Raw genomic sequence first — 17,290 nt, forward strand, 5'->3', positions numbered from 1 at the left:
GGACGTACTGCGCATGCTCCCGACGCTATTTTCCCGACGTGCTTTGCGTTACGTTACGTTGCGCCGAGTTTTGTGAATCGCGACGTGTAAAAAAGAGATGCGGCAGAAAAAAAAAAATGTAAAAAAAAAATTGACAGCGACGCGGGAAAGAAGGGTATACTTTTACATGGTGTACTAAGTTTACACTTTGTAAAAGCAGCCCTAATTTTGCGACAGCAAACTAACACTTACAGAGACTTAACGAAGGGAAAAACCTTCATGGATCTCCGTAAGTGCTAATTTGCATACCCGACGTGGAATTTCGACGAGAAATGCCCCCAGCGGCGGCCGCGATACTGCATCCTAAGATCCGACAGTGTAAAATTATTACACCTGCCGGATCCTAGGAATACAGTATCTATGCGTAACTGATTCTATGAATCAGCCGCATAGATAGAAACAGGGATACGACGGCGTATCAGCAGATACGCCTGCGTATCCCTTTTGTGGATCTGGCCCTAAGAACCTGCACTTGTTAGATTTTGCAGACACTGAGGTAGTAAATGTATTTTGCATCATTAGTTTATGCATACAAAGAACTGGATGAATATTATGCCGCGTACACGGTCGTTTTTTGTGATGAAAAAAAACGTAATTTTTTAGCATGAAAAGTTTCTCAAACTTAATTTTAAAAAACGACGTAGCCTACACACCATCGTTTTTTCAAAGAGCTCTAGCAAAGCGCGGTTACGTTCAGCACGTACGGCGGCACTCTGTTCCATTCAAGCTCGCGTCATAACTTGCTTCTGAGCATGCGCGGGTTTAAAAACGTTGTTTTAAACGTCGTTTTAGCTACACACGGTCATTTTTTATGAAACAAAAAACGACGTTTTGAAAAAAGACATAAGAAATTGAGGCATGCTCGAATTTTTTTTTTTTGTAGTTTTTCCGAAGACATAAAACAACGTTTTCCCCACACACAGTCATTTTAAATGACGTTTTTTCATCCCAAAAAACGACCGTGTGTACGCGGCATTAGATTCTCCAACTCAGGAGCACCAACTTTTGCCAAGCCTGGTGATATTTTTTGCCATGTCTTTGTTGTTATTCTCCTCAGCTCCCTATCATCCATGGTAAAGTTTCAAGTATTTCCCTGGAATCTTCTTTCTGTTGCCTAGGAAACCTATCATATGTCTCCCATATATATTCAATTGCCCACTACAAGGTCAGAAACAACGGGATAAGACATAAAAAAAAATAGGCCCATTATGCATTGTGCACATTTGAAAATAGTAATGGTTGTGTTATTTTACCACTGTAAAATAACACAAGGATGGCAAAATATCAAACATATGTCACAGACATGCTGGGCTAAATATGGGACAAAATACATAGCTTTTGTGAATTGAAGGAGCAGGCAGTCACATTCAAAGGATGCATATAAACTTAGTACAAGCTAAACTCTGGGCAATTTATTTTTTTACAAGTCAGAAGCCTCAATTCACAAAGGTGTTTTTCTTTTTGCTATCACACCTTACACAACTCACATCACAAAAAGGCTCAATTCACAAAGGCGCATAACACTTTATTTATCCTGTTCTGTAATGGGTGGTGCTAGTAACAATACTAATTCTAGTAAGCCACTACCAGCTTTATTTTAATGGCTGGTATGATAAAATCAATTCAAAATCAATTCACAGAACATTACAACACAGGTTATTGCATCTAAAAATAACACGCGCTTCAGAGCAATAATAGCGGTGAGTTTCAGTACCTTTCCATTGAGAAAAGCAAGAAAAGGAACTGTTTGAATTGGTGATAAAACACCACATTGTCCTAATTCACAAAGATTTGCCATTAGGATAATTTACTTTTACACATGTGACTTAATTATGAGAAAATAAAGCTTCATTATTAAGATTTGCATTTCATGTGCAAATATAAGGATTACACACCTTTGTAATATTTAGGTTTATGTTTTCAACATTTAAGGTAGAAAACGATCATGAATATAAAAAAGTAGTTAAACCCCTCTTATTGGATTGACCCTTGTGTATATTATTTGTCATGTTATTTTTCAAGTGTTTGTTATTTTCCTATGTAGATACAAAATAATTAAAAAAGATATAGCTATACCGCAGTCATGACTTGGAGTCATGACTGCGGTATAGCGATCAGTGCTATAAAAATGCATTGATTACTATTAAAATGCCACAGGCAGGGAAGGGGTTAACACTAGGGGCGAGGAAGGGGTTAATCATGTTCCCTGGGTGTGTTCTAACTGAAGGGGGGGTGGGACTGACTAGGGGAAATGACTGATCGCTGTTCATAAATTGTATGAACAGACGATTAGGCATTTCTCCCCCTGAAAGGACCGGGAGCTGTGTGTTTACACACCCAGCTCCCGATTCTCGCTCTGTAACAAGCGATCGCGGGTGTCCGGCAGTGATGGCTCCCGCGGGCATGCACGTCGGGATCAGTGGCGAGCGGGGAGTGCGCGCGCGCCCCTATTGGCTGAGCTGACGTATACCTACTTGATCTCGCCCAGCCGAGCCGACCTGCCGCCGTATAACTGTGACGGCTGGTTGGCAAGTAGTTAAAGAAAATCTCTACATGGTCTAACCACCAGGGTTTGAACAAGGAGACAAACTTGTGTGTAAACTTCAGAAGAGCATCTATGGTCTTAAACAATCTACAATGATGTGGAAAGAAAAAGTGAATGAAGGGCCAGATTCACAGAGGAGATACGACGGCGTATCTCCTGATACACCGTCGTATCTCCTGTCGTATCTATGCGGCTGATTCATAGAATCAGTTCCGCATAGATAGCCCTAAGATCCGACAGGTGTAATTGACTTACACCGTCGGATCTTAGGATGCAATACTTCGGCCACCGCTGGGGGGAGTTCGCGCCGTATTTCAGCGTTGGGTATGCAAATTAGCAGTTACGGCGATCCACAAAGGTTTTTCCCATCGTTAAGTCTTTTTTTCCCGTCGCAAAGTTAGGTGTGCTTTAACATGGTGTAAAATTACTCCACTATGTTAAAGTATGCCCGTCGTTCCCGCATTGCTTTTGAATTTTTTTTTTTCCGGCGTAAGTACGTTACGCACGTCGCGATTCACAAACACGTCGGGCCGCCGTATGTTCGCGCAAAGCACGTCGGGAAAATTGCGAACGGAGCATGCGCAGAACGTCCGGCGCGGGAGCGCGCCTAATTTAAATGGTACCCGCCCCATTTGAATTTGGCGGGCTTGCGCCGGACGACTTTACGTTACACCGACGCAAGTTTCCAGGTAAGTGCTTTGAGGATCAGGCACTTACACTGAAAACTTGCGGCGGTGTAACGTAAACGGGTTACGTTACACGGCCGCAAATTTTCGTGAATCTGGCCCGAAGTCCTTACCAAAGAGGGATTTTCATGAAGTAAAGCAGACCCTTGTCTCTACTCATTACAATAAGTTCACAAGCTGAAAGGAAATTTTGAAATCAAAGAGATAGGGAACATTAGCTACTATCTGGAAATCCAAATAGAGGGAGAAAAAGATGGAAGTTATCTTCTCAACTAATCACAGAATATCTCTGATATCTTGGAATAATTCCATATGCAAGATGCAAAGGAAGTGAAAACTCCTATGGAACCAGGCTAAAGAGCAAGGAAGCAGGAAACTTGATACCTAACAATGACATGTATCGCAGAACATTTGGTAAGCTTCTATATGTTGCCACTGTGACAAGACCAGACATAGCCGCAGCAGTGGGAATACTCTGCAGGAAAGTTCCAACTCCCTGTCAGCATAACTGGAACGCAGTAAAAAGAGTGATGCAATACCTCAAAGGAACGATTCAGGAGAAGTTACGGTTACCAGCAACATCTAGTCCAGCTATCAAGTTGCTGAACTTATAGCCAAGTCAAAAAAATCGCACACTGTGGCGGAGACATTAATACTTACCGCCTGCAAAGCGATTGTAGAGGAGATGCTCGGACCTGAAGCAGCTAAGGAAATAGCCAAAGTCCCTCTCTCAGACAACACAATTTCCAGACGTATTAATGACATGTCTGCAGACATCGAAAGTGTGGTTTTGGAAAAGATCCGTATCAGTGAGAAATTTGCATTGCAACTTGACGAGTCTACTGATATCAGTGGACATGCTCAACTCTTGGCCAATGTGCGTTTTTGTGGATGGTGATGCAATTAGAGAAAACTTCTTTTTTTGCAAGGCATTGCCAGAAAAAACAACAGGAGAAGCAATTTTTTGGGTCACATCAGAATACCTTGAACAAGGAGGACTTAAGTGGGAAAACTGCACAAGTGTCTGCACCGATGGAGCTGCAGCCATGGTCGGGCGCACCAAAGGCTTTGTAGGCAGAGTGAAGGAAAGAAATCCAGATGTGATTGTTGCGCATTGTTTTTTACACCGTGAGGCCCTTGTAGCCAAGACTTTACCAGCAGACCTAGTTCCTGTGTTGGATGATGTTGTGCGCATGGTAAACTTTGTAAAGTCACGACCCGTGAAAAAAGAGATTTTTAATACAGCTTACCTGTAAAATCTTTTTCTTGGAGTACATCACGGGACACAGAGCGGCATATTCATTACTATATGGGTTATATGGAGTACCTTCAGGTGATGGACACTGGCAATCTCAAAAACAGGAAGTGCCCCTCCCTATATAACCCCCTCCCATAGGAGGAGTACCTCAGTTTTGTAGCAAGCAGTATGCCTCCCAAAATGGTCCCCAAAAGAGGGGTGGGAGCTCTGTGTCCCGTGATGTACTCCAAGAAAAAGATTTTACAGGTAAGCTGTATTAAAAATCTCTTTTTCTTTATCGTACATCACGGGACACAGAGCGTCATATTCATTACTATATGGGATGTCCCAAAGCAATGCTTACAATGAGGGGAGGGAGAACATCTTCCTAAGACAAAAGGATTTAATTTAGAGATATACTCAAATCATAATAAATCCAACTTAGTTGAGAAAAAATAAATTTTTAAATTTAACTCAAAAGGGAGCCCCCGGAATCCGAGGGTCTCAAACTGCAGCCTGCAGCACTGCCTGCCCAAAGGCTGTATCCGTATTCCTTCTTACGTCCAACTGGTAGAATTTTGTAAACGTGTGGACAGAAGACCAGGTTGCCGCCTTGCAAACTTGAGCCATAGAGATCTGGTGGTGTGCTGCCCAGGAGGCGCCCATGGCCCTAGTAGAATGAGCCTTTAATGATAACGGAGGAGGCAACCCCTTCAAGCCGTAGGCCTGAGTGATTAACTGTTTAATCCACCTCGAGATGGTGGATTTTGCAGCTGCCTGCCCCTTCTTGGGCCCATCCGGTAAAATGAACGACACATCTGTTTTCCGGATCTTTTCTGTAGCTTTAAGATAGGCCTTCATGGCCCTGACAATATCCAAGGTATGCAGCAACCCTTCCTTTCTGGAAGTAGGTTTAGGAAAGAAGGATGGTAATACCAAATCCTGGTTTAGATGAAAACTGGATATAACCTTTGGTAGGAAGGAAGGATGAGGGCGGAGAACGACCCTGTCCTTATGCAAAATAAGATATGGTTCCTTACAGGATAAGGCTGCCAGTTCCGATACTCTTCTGGCGGAAACTATGGCGACCAAAAATACTAACTTCCTTGTCAGTAAAACCAAAGGAATTTCAGCCAACGGCTCAAACGGTTGTTTCTGTAAACTTGACAGAACAAGATTTAAATCCCACGGACAAAGCGGGGATTTAACTGGAGGATTAATACGTAAGACCCCTTGAAGGAAGGTCTTAACTAGCGAGTGGGTGGCCAGCGGCCGCTGAAACCACACTGACAAAGCTGAAATCTGTCCTTTGATTGTGCTTAATGCCAGTCCTTTATCCACTCCTAGCTGGAGAAAACTTAATACTCTATCGATGGTAAACTTGCGAGAAAGCCATCGCTTGGACTCACACCAGCCTACATAGGCCTTCCAGACCCTGTAATAAATCACCCTAGAGACCGGTTTCCTGGCTCTGATTAGGGTAGAGATTACTTTCTGAGACAGACCTCTACCCCTGAGAATCAGGGATTCAGCTTCCAGGCCGTCAAATTTAGATGCCGTAAGGCAGGGTGGAGGATCGGACCTTGCGATAGCAGGTCTGGCCGTAGAGGAAGAGTCCAAGGGTCTCCCACTACCATCTTTAGGATTAGTGAATACCATGCCCTTCTGGGCCATGCTGGAGCTACCAGGATGACTGGTATGTGCTCCACCCTGATCCTGCGCAGCAGGCGGGGTAGTAACTGGAGCGGGGGAAATACATAAAGTAGTTTGAACTGATGCCAAGGGCAAACCAGCGCATCGGTTTCGCAGGCCATCGGATCCCTTGAGCGGGATATGAACCTGTCTAGCTTCTTGTTGAGTCTTGATGCCATAACGTCCATGTCCGGCACTCCCCATCTCTGGCAGAGTGTCTGAAAGACCTGTGGATGTAGAGACCATTCCCCCGGCAACAGAGTCTGGCGACTTAAAAAGTCCGCCTGAAGGTTGTCCACTCCTGGAATAAATATTGCCGATATGCAGGGCACATGAGCTTCTGCCCATAGGAGAATCAAGTTCACCTCTCTCTGAGCGGCTTGACTTTTGGTTCCCCCTTGGTGATTTATGTATGCCACTGCCGTGGCATTGTCCGATTGAATTCGGGAACACCGGGAACCCCTGCAACTTGGACGTCCAAGCCCTGAGGGCTAGTCGAGCAGCTCTGAGCTCCAAGATGTTGATGGGCAACTGCTTCTCTGGCTTTGCCCAAGTGCCTTGGCGAGTGCAACCATCCAAAATTGCTCCCCAGCCTGTTAGGCTGGCGTCTGTGGTTATTATCTTCCAAGCCACTGGGCTGAAAGACTTCCCCTTCAGTAGATTCTGAGGGTCTAACCACCAACACAGACTTTGTCGGACTCTTGATGAGAGCGGCAAAGGGATATCTAAGGCCTGTGGCCTCCTGCTCCAGGCTGACAGGATGGCTGCCTGCAGGATGCGAGTGTGGCTCTGGGCGTACGGTACCGCCTCGAATGTGGCCACCATCTTGCCTAGTAACCGCATACATAGGCGAACAGTTGGTTCCTTCTTGCTTAGAACCAGTAGAATTAATTCCTTGATGGCTTTGACTTTTATCAGAGGCAGAAACACCCTCTGTTGTTCTGTGTCTAATCTCATGCCGAGATATTCCAACTGCCTTGTGGGCTGGAATGCTGATTTTTCTCGATTTAGGACCCAGCCGAACCTCTCGAGGTACTGAACTGTGAGGGCCACTGCTCGTTCCAAGCCAGGAGACGAGTGATCTATGACTAGGAGGTCGTCCAGGTATGCTAGGATCGTGACCCCTTGAATCCTTAGATTGGCTAGGATTGGAGCTAGGACCTTCGTGAACACCCGGGGGGCCGTAGCCAACCCGAAGGGAAGCGCCATGAATTGGAAATGACGTAGAGCCACCAAGAAGCGTAGAAATCTTTGATGTGGCTGGTAAACTGGAACATGAAGGTAAGCATCCTTTATGTCTATGGATGCCATAAAATCGTCCTTCTGAAGTGCGGCAACTGCTGACCGCACGGATTCCATCCGAAATGAGCGGACCTTTAGGTATGCATTTACCATTTTTAAGTCCAAAATTGGCCTGACATCGCCGTTGGGCTTTGGGATAATGAATAGGTTGGAGTAGAAACCTAGCCCCTGTTCTTGGACTGGTACCTCTACTATTACCTCCTGAGAGAGTAGATGATTCAATGCCGCCATTAATGCGGCTCCCTTCTTCGGATCGTTTGGTACTCTTGACTCCTGAAAATGAGGAGGAGGAAACTTTAGGAAGTCTAGTTTGTAGCCTGTAGCCACGGAGGACCATACCCATTTGTCGGGAATGCTGGCCTCCCAAACCTCTGTAAAGAGACGCAGTCTTCCCCCCACCTTCGAGGGTGGGGGCGCCCCTTCATAAGGCCGGCTTGGGGGCTGGCTTTGCTGGCTTGCGAAACCACTGCTTCTTGCCTGCGCCGGCCTGTCCCTGCGACTTGTTAAAATTTGATCTTGCAGGAGGCCGTCGATACTGTTTGGTATTGGAGGGCCCCTGCCCAGGGGAGTACTGTCGTTTAAACGCAGGCCCCCGAAACTTCTTCTTGGTGGGCAAAAGAGTACTTTTTCCGCTTGAAATGGTCTGGATGTATTTGTCCAGGTCTTCTCCGAAGAGTCGTCCTCCATGGAAGGGGAACCCTACCAGGAGCTTCTTGCATGGGGGCTCTGCCTCCCAGCTCTTTAACCATAAGAGTCTTCTCATATGGATAAGGGATAATGATAGACGTGACGCTTGCTGGATCGAATCCTTAATCGCATCTACCGTAAAGCGTATGGCCCTAGGGACGTCCGAAAATTCTTCTGCCTGCTGGGCAGGAATAAGTTTAAGCATCTGCTTAGCTTGATCCGATAATGCTTGCGCAACCCCAATTGCAGCCACAGCTGGCTGCACTACTGCCCTTGCAGTAGTGAAGGAGGTTTTAAGTAGCGTTTCCAAGCGTTTATCAACCGGATCCTTGAACACCTGTATGTTTTCTACAGGGCATGTTAAAGATTTGTTAACACATGAGATGACTGCGTCTACAGCCGGGGCTGCCCATCTCTTGGAAAATTTCTCTTCCATAGGATATAAGGCAGAGAATCTCTTTGGTGGTACAAAGATTCTATCTGGCTTGGCCCAATCTTGGAACATAACTTCCTCTAGTAGAGGATGGATCGGAAAAACCGCATTGGTTTGAGGCGCTCTTAGTGAGCCCAAAGCTGAGACCGTTGATACTTGGAGATCTGGTACTGGCAAGTTGAACGTCCTATGGACCAAGTCTGTTAAAACTTGAACCCACCAGCTCTCCCCTTGGGAGGCTGCGCCAGACTCCTCCGTACCCGGATCCTCGATCCCTGAACCTACTTGGTCCTTGTCCAAGAGGTCTTCCCATTCCCCTGCGGAAGGGACCTCCTCATCTGAGGGTTCACGCTCGGGCGACGGAGATCTATTCCGTTTTCTGCCCCGCATAGCCTTGGCTATCATTTTTTCCATTCTTTTTTCCATCTCCTTTAGAGAGGTGGACAGAACCTCGTCCGTGACCACCCTAGGGTTGGACTGACCCGTGCCAGCTCCAGCCCCAGATCCCGATGGTCTCACCAAGGCTCCTTCTGGGGAAAGTAGCGGTAAGACTTTGTCCGAGACCTCGGACCCTCTGGGGGAATCCCCACCTTTTGTACCCTCCAAACCAGATGCCATGGTACAATACCGAGGTACGCCCGCTACTTAATGGTGTTTGGGAAAATAAATAGTTGTTGCCCAAAAACCTTTCTGGGGAAAAAAAATGCCTTTTCTTATTAATCTTGGTTTGTTTCTTTTTTTTTTTTTTAAACCAAAGAAAGAAAAACCATTCTGTCCCCCTTTAGTAGTATTTGCCAATAAAAACTGCTGAAAAGAAAAAGAAACCCTATCTCTAGGGTAAAAGACAGTCTTTTTGAAGACTGTAATACTCTTCTTTGGCCACTGTGTGTCCTCGGCGCCCCACTCTGCCGCTCTGGTCCTTCCTCTCTCAGTTCCAACACATCACTGAGCTGGGAACTTTTTGGAAGGGCCGCCCCTTCCTTTTACCTACGGGCCCGCCCTTCCCCTTCAGCAAAACGGCGCGAAATTGCGCCCATATCACGGGGACGCGCGCGCGCGCCCGCCGGCGGGGGGGGGGGGGGGGGGGCCACACACGAGGAGGTCAGAGGCTGATCCTGCCGTCCAGGCCAGGATCCACAGAGCGGCATTATTTTTCTGCAGCAACCGCCTGGACCTCTCTGAGCAGGCTTGCAGGTAAGAGCATTCACTCCCTTTACATAAGAAACCTCAATAGATTCCCAGGGGCTTCTCTCAGAGAGAATTGTCACTATACACACAGGCCCTTTTCAATGCTTTCTAGCACCAGTATGCAATACTACCAGGGAGGTCACAATTATGGGGAATATATACATATAGAGTCATCCTATCCTAAGATATGTGACTCACCTTGCCAGATGCAGCGCATAAACCATAGGCATGTCCCACTGTGACCTTCCCCCAGAAAAAACCTGCTGCGAACCAAGTTCCGCAAGTTTCCCCTTCACTTACCTGCTCCATGCCGCAGGACTTTGCACAACAAGAGGTCCAATCTTCCCCCATCTCCGTGGGGCGTCTAGACCTTCAGGCCCTGGGTTCCTATGAAGGATCCACTGTCCTGGGCCCATATAGCACCCTGGCAACAGAAACATTAGGCCCCCAAAGGTTTCTAAGTTCTGGGCCCAGAGTCCAGCTCTCTGTGACAGAAAGCATTATGGGCTATACCCCAATGGTTTGGGGTCCGGTTGCTGACCACTTTAGCACTGAGGCCTTTGGACAGAACCGGTTAGCCCACCTTAATCCCAAGGATGTGGAGGCAAGCTAAACCATGACCAACACCTAAGACACTGGCGTAAAAACTGAGGTACTCCTCCTATGGGAGGGGGTTATATAGGGAGGGGCACTTCCTGTTTTTGAGATTGCCAGTGTCCATCACCTGAAGGTACTCCATATAACCCATATAGTAATGAATATGCCGCTCTGTGTCCCGTGATGTACGATAAAGAAAGTCGCATATTTGCAGCTTTCTGTGAGGAGATGGGAGCGAAGCATAAAACCTTGCTGTTTCATACAGAGGTCCGGTGGTTGTCGCGTGACAAGGTCTTGGTTTGTGTGTATGAGCTGCGGGAGGAACTTAAAGTGTTTCTGACAAATGAGAGGTCAGATTAGGCAAAGCTGCTTGCAAGTGATGAGTGGTGTGCAAGGCTGGCATACCTGGCAGATATTTTTCATCTTCTGAATGAACTGAACACACAAATGCAAGGCCGAAATGAAAACCTGCTTACAAGTACAGATAAAATAAATGGATTCCGTTCAAAGGTGCAACTTTGGCATCAACACGTGGAAAGTGGCAATCTTGAAATGTTCACACTCACCAAGCAATGGCAAGGTGTTCACACTGCTGCACTGTGTGAGATAATAGTTAAACATTTAAAAACTCTCGAGGAGAAGTTTTCATTTTATTTCTCTTCAGTCTCCACTGAATGCCTTGACTGGGTTAGGGACCCTTATAGCTCAGCATTAGTTGGTGGAAAGGACATGACTTTTTGAAAACGTCATTTAAAATGACCGTGTGTGGGGGAAAACGTTGTTTTATGTCTTCTGAAAAACGACAAAAAAAAATTCGAACATGCTCGAATTTTTTGTGTCGTCTTTCAAAACGTTGTTTTTTGTGTCAATTAAAATCATAGTGTGTGGGCAAAACGACGTTGAAAACTACGTTTTTAAACCCGCGCATGCTCAGAAGCAAGTTATGAAGCGAGCTTCAATGGAACAGAGTGCCGTCGTATGTGATGAACGTAACCGCGCTTTGCTAGAGCATTTTGAAAAAACTATGGTGTGTAGGCAACGTCGTTTTTGAAAATAAAGTTTCAAAAACGTCATTTTATTTCATGATTTAAAACGTCTTTTTTTTTCATCACAAAAAACGACCGTCTGTACGCGGCATAAGAGCTGTTGACGAAGAGCTACATGTGTGTCTTTCTTCGATTCCTGCCAGAATATCAGCTTTGTGTTCAGCCAAACAGGCCCAGGTTTCGCACTGAGTAAGTAAACAGAAATATGAACAATTATAAAATACTTTATTATTTCATAATAAAGTATTTATAAAATAATTTATTTGTGTTTATTTGATTCCTATTCAAGAGAATTACTTTATATATAGTCAATATAGGCACAGAGTTAAAAAAAAATTTACATTTTCTAATGGTGGTGTGCCTCATGATTTTTTTCATGAAAAAAGTGTGCCTTTGCACAAAAAAGGTTGAAAAAACACTGAGCTATGTGAATGCTGATTGGGCTGGGGACTGCACAGACCGCACATCCATAAGTTGGTCTAGTCGAAAGAAAGCAAGTGTCGCTCTTTCTTCAACTGAAGTAGAGTATATTGCACCAGCACACGCATGTCAAGATGCAAAATGGATTTGTCAACTTTTTGTGGACATTGGGATAGACATTTCAAAACCAATTCCCATTTTTTAAGACAACCAGGGATGTATAAAGCTTATGCAATCAGAAAGGGTCAATCCTAGGACCAAACACATCGATGTCAATTATCACCTACTAAAGGACAATCAAGAGCAAGGTGTTATTAACATTCAATACTGCCCGTCAGAGGAAATGACTGCTGATGCACTCACCAAATCTTTGTTGAAGGAATGTCATAGTTATTTCCAGAAGAAGCTGAATATAATTTGACAAAGCACATGCTGTTGAGAAGGAGTGTTGGGAGGACAACAGCATGTAATGTACAGTACTATATACATGCATTATATCTATCCAGCAGATGGCACTGCAGTGTTATAATGTGTATTCTATGGTAATGTTTTTAGAGGAAGTACCTTCACTCCTTAGTGTGTGTAGTTGTATGCTCCTGTTTCCTGTTCCATGATCAAGACATGCTTTGATATCCTCCATGAAAGTAAAGGTATAGGGGCAGATCCACAAAAGAATTACGCCGGCGTATCTTTTGATACGCCGGCGTAATTTTTAATTTCCTGCGTCGTATCTTTGTTTTGTATCCACAAAACAAGATACGACGGCATCTCGGGTCGATCCGACAGGCGTACGTCTTAGTACGCCGTCGGATCTAAGATGCAATTTTTCGGCGGCCGCTAGGTGGCGTTTCCGTCGAATTCCGCGTCGAGTATGCAAATTAGCTAGTTACGACGATCCACGAACGTACGTCCGGCCGGTGCATTTTTTTACGTTGTTTGCGTTCGGCTTTTTTCTGGCGTATAGTTAAAGCTACTGTTATGAGGCGTACGCAATGTTAAGTATGGCCGTCGTTCCCGCATAGAAATTTGAAATGTTGTTTGCGTAAGTCGTTTGCGAATAGGGATTTGCGTAGAATGACGTCACCGTCGGAAGCATTGGCTTGTTCCGGGTTAATTTCGAGCATGCGCACTGGGATACCCCCACGGACGGCGCATGCGGAGTCGGGTCACGACGTATTTACATAAAACACGCCCCCATCACAGAGATTTGAATGCCGTGCCATTACGCCGCCAAAGATACACTACGCTGCCGTAACTTACGGCGCAAATTCTTTGAGGATTCGAAAAAAAGGTAAGTTACGGCGGCATAGTGTATCTTAGTGCAATAATGCGCCGCTGTACGTGGATCTACCCCATATTCTGCATAAAACAAGCTTCCAGTGCATGATTCAATAACCTGCTAATACCAGTTTAGATATAATCTCCTGGTCAAATGCTTCTTGCTGCTTAGCCATGAGAATTCTAGGTATCAGCTACTCGTGGTAGTAAACTCAGAAGCTGTCTCTAATCATAATCTCATCCTCTGTCAATTGGGTGTCAAGAGAGAGCATCCCCCCAGTCAAACTGCTCTATGCCCTTACCGCACACACCTGGATGCCATGGCTCACATTTCTTAACAGGCACAATGAGCTTTCAAATAGTGACATTATGGTAATTTCCCTGCTCCTCTCTGGCTGCTTATTGGAATGAAGCTTTTAACCACTTTAGACCCGAACCAAAATGCAGGTAAAAGACCAGGCCCCTTTTTGCGATTCGGCACTGCATCACTTTAACTGACAATTGCGCGGTCGTGCGACGTGGCTCCCAAACAAAATTGGTGTCCTTTTTTTCCCACAAATAGAGCTTTCTTTTGGTGGTATCTGATCACCTCTGCGGTTTTTATTTTTTTTGCGCTTTAAACAAAGATAGAGTGACAATGCAATATTTTTTACTTTTTGCTATAATAAATATCCCCCAAAAACATATAAAAAAAATGTTTTTCCTCAGTTTAGGCTGATACGTATTCTCCTACCTATTTTTGGTAAAAAAAAATTGCAATACGCGTTTAACGGTTGGTTTGCGCAACATTTATAGCATTTACAAAATAGGGGATAGTTTGATTGCATTTTTATGAATTTATTTTTTTACTACTAATGGCGGCGATCAGCGATTTTTTTCGTGACTGCGACGTGGCGGACACTTTCGGACAATTTTGACACATTTTTGGGACCATTGTCATTTTCACAGCAAAAAATGCATTTAAAATGACAATTGCAGTTTGGGAGTTAACCACAGGGGGCGCTGATGGGGTTATGTGTGACCTGAAGTGTGTTTACAACTGTAGGGGGGTGTGGCTGTAGGTGTGATGTCATCGACTGTGTCCCCCTATAAAAGGGATCACACGATCGATGACGCCGCCACAGTGAAGAACGGGGAAGCTGTGTTTACACACAGCTCTCCCTGTTCTTCAGCTCCGGGGACCGATCGCGGGACTCCAGCGGCGATCGGGTTTGCGAGTCCCGCGGCCGTGGTCACGGAGCTTCGGACCGGGTCGCGGGCGCGTGCCCGCGACCCACCGCTGGGCTTTATACAATCATGTACAGGTACGTGATTGTGCGCAGCGGTGCCATTCTGCCGACGTATATCGGCGTTAGGCGGTCCTTAAGTGGTTAAAGCATTCATAGTTGTCACTGCCAAACTGTAAACTTTATTTTTTCTGCAGACATTACTGAGTTCTATCAATAAAAATGGCTTCATTATGCATAAAACTGAGTCTGTTTTCTGATATTTTCTCAGGAGCCTTAACGTTTGTCTCTTGACAAATGTCTAAACTACAACCTCATTCACATTCAGCAACATTTTCTGCTCTGCCTAAATCCAGTCACCCATGCTCTGCCATTCCATTGCTATTAAAATGGCCAATGCACAGTCTGACCATTACATTTCAGCTGGTGTTGATGAAATTATAGAAGTTTAATATATGGAATTATTCCAGCATTAAAATACACACTAATGGCGCGTACATACGTTCGTAATTTCCAACAACAAATGTTTGATGGAAGCTTGTTGTCGGAAATTCTGACCGTGTGTAGGCTCCATCGGACATTTGCTGTCTGAATTTCCGACAAGAAAAGAGAGCTGATTCTCAAATTTTCCGACAACAAAATCCGTTCTCGTATATTTCGATTGTGTGTGGACAATTCCGATGGACAAAATTCCACGCATGCTCTGAATCAAGTACAAAATGGAAGAGCTCGGTCTGGTAAAACTAGCGTTCATAATGGAGATAGCACATTCGTCACGCTGTAACGGACTGAAAAGCACAAGGCTGAAAAGCACAAATCGTCTCTCACCAAACTTCTACTAACATGACTGGTATTGAACTTCCCTTTAATAATGTCGTTGTACGTCACCGCGTTCTTGACGTTTCGGAATTTCCGACAACATTTGTGTGTATGCAAGACAAGTTTGAGCCAACATCCGTCGGAATAAAATCCACAGCTTTGTTGTCGGAATTTCCGATTGTCTGTACACGGCATTAGACTTTTTCATATTTGTCAAGCGCTCTTTTACTGCAAAGTACAGTATGTTTGATTAAAAAATGAAAATGGATAAACTCATCTGTGAAAAACTGCTGTTTTCCTGCAGTGTTTTTTTTTTTTTTTTAGAATAACAGTATTTGTAGTCTGTAAACGTAGAAATTCTTAGCCTTTGATACAGAAAAAAACAGTAGGGACAAGGAAATGTTTCAGACTCCCCAGGTAATTGTCCTAAATAATCTGTTTTGTGATTATGTGAATTACACAGCTGGGGAAAAGACACTGTAAAGCCACTAGGAAAATAGCTGAGGAAATAAGAAGCTGGAAATATTAACTGAAATTTGCAGTAAACTTAACGATGGGAGGTCAGCATGACTGCTGAAAGATGGTGAATGCATGCAATGACAGCCACTAGATCTTCTAATGTTTCTAAGAAAAAATAACCAGTGAAAATAATAAATATATTTGCACTGTTATTTTGGGGAAAATGTATGGCAACAAATTATTGAGAAAAAAATACGATAACTAAATAACTTTTTTGATATGATAACCCTGTTAAAGGGTAGAATTCCAATTTTCCTGCTTTTATTTGTATAAAATTGATTGTTTAACCACTATTTTAAATAAATATATATATATATATATATATATATATATATATATATATATATATATATATATATATATATATGTGTATATATATATATATATATATATATATATATATATATATATATATATATATATATATATATATATATATATATATATATATATATATATATATATGTATTATAATTATGGTGAAACAGAACCACAGAAGACCCAATAAAAACATAATAATAGAAAAACACTGGAGCAAATCACAAAAAAATGCATAATGAGTTTATGTAGATGCTATGAAAGGTGGTGGCTCAAGATACTTAAAATGTTGAGAATCTGTTGGCATGAGGTATGACTTTTGCAAAAGTGTACTATGATTCCTGTTGACAATGATGACCACTTAATTAATGGTCATTAGAAACAGGTACACATTCTGTATAAAGTTGGGCATGTAGAATGCCAAGAGGGTTTTATGGCAGTGCATAGGGAGATGTTTTAGAGGAAAGTAATGGGAATTCTTCAGAGAAAGATCTAAGAAAATTAACCCTTTGATGGCTTATTGTTTAGAAAACATCCTTAATCTTCCTATTGGGAAGAACTTCCCTGTTGGTCCTCCACCAAATAAGAAGAGAAAAAGCAAATGTCACCATCCCTTGAAATGATACACTTACCTTGTGCAGTATTGAAACCATTTCCTGAGACCAGGCAGGTGGGTAGGTAACAGTTGCTGTATGAAACACGTGGACAATGTCTGTCGCTGCAGTGCTTGAATGTATGTGAAAAGGTCTCTGGAAAACAGTAATAACAAAAAAGCATTTTTTTTTATTTTACAAAGAACAGAAGTTATTGTATTTGGCTAGGATGAACTATACTTCTGAGCTTTTAGTGAAAGCATGGGTAGGCTTCATTCTGGGCACATACAAGAAAATTACTGTTACAATACTACATGAGTTGTTTAGAGATTTGATACATTTAAATCTAATAAAGTTTAAACTAGCCATAAGAATGTCAGGAACTAAACAAATGCATACCTTTTATCAGCTTTCATCTGTGGCCAGGAGAATGTTGTGTGTGCAGGCAGAGGCACCAGTTTGGTTGTTTGTGCAGGGGGCAGAAAATTAATGCTTCTGTCCTGGCCATATTTTAGACACAGAAGCAGGGATCAATTGGAAAGTAGATGATGGAAGCTCCTGAAACCTTTTTTATAACATAATCTGGTTTTGGCTGATAACACACAGATAGGATGACACTGCACAGTGGGAGAGGCATTATTGGGATCCCCAGCCAGCATGCAATA

At 43.7% G+C, this 17,290-nt stretch overlaps 1 protein-coding gene across 1 annotated transcript in view; it reads right to left on the minus strand.

The window, feature by feature from the left end:
- The window catches only part of STK32A (serine/threonine kinase 32A), a 287,637-nt gene that overhangs the window by 22,017 nt on the left and 248,330 nt on the right, over nucleotides 1-17,290 (minus strand). Inside the window, exon 9 of the mRNA XM_040344565.1 lies at nucleotides 16,665-16,781. Within this exon, the coding sequence (XP_040200499.1) occupies nucleotides 16,665-16,781 (117 nt within the window). The remainder of the gene's footprint in view (nucleotides 1-16,664; nucleotides 16,782-17,290) is intronic.

This window comes from Rana temporaria, chromosome 3 (assembly GCF_905171775.1).
Source record: "Rana temporaria chromosome 3, aRanTem1.1, whole genome shotgun sequence".
Taxonomy (NCBI): Eukaryota; Metazoa; Chordata; class Amphibia; order Anura; family Ranidae; genus Rana; species Rana temporaria.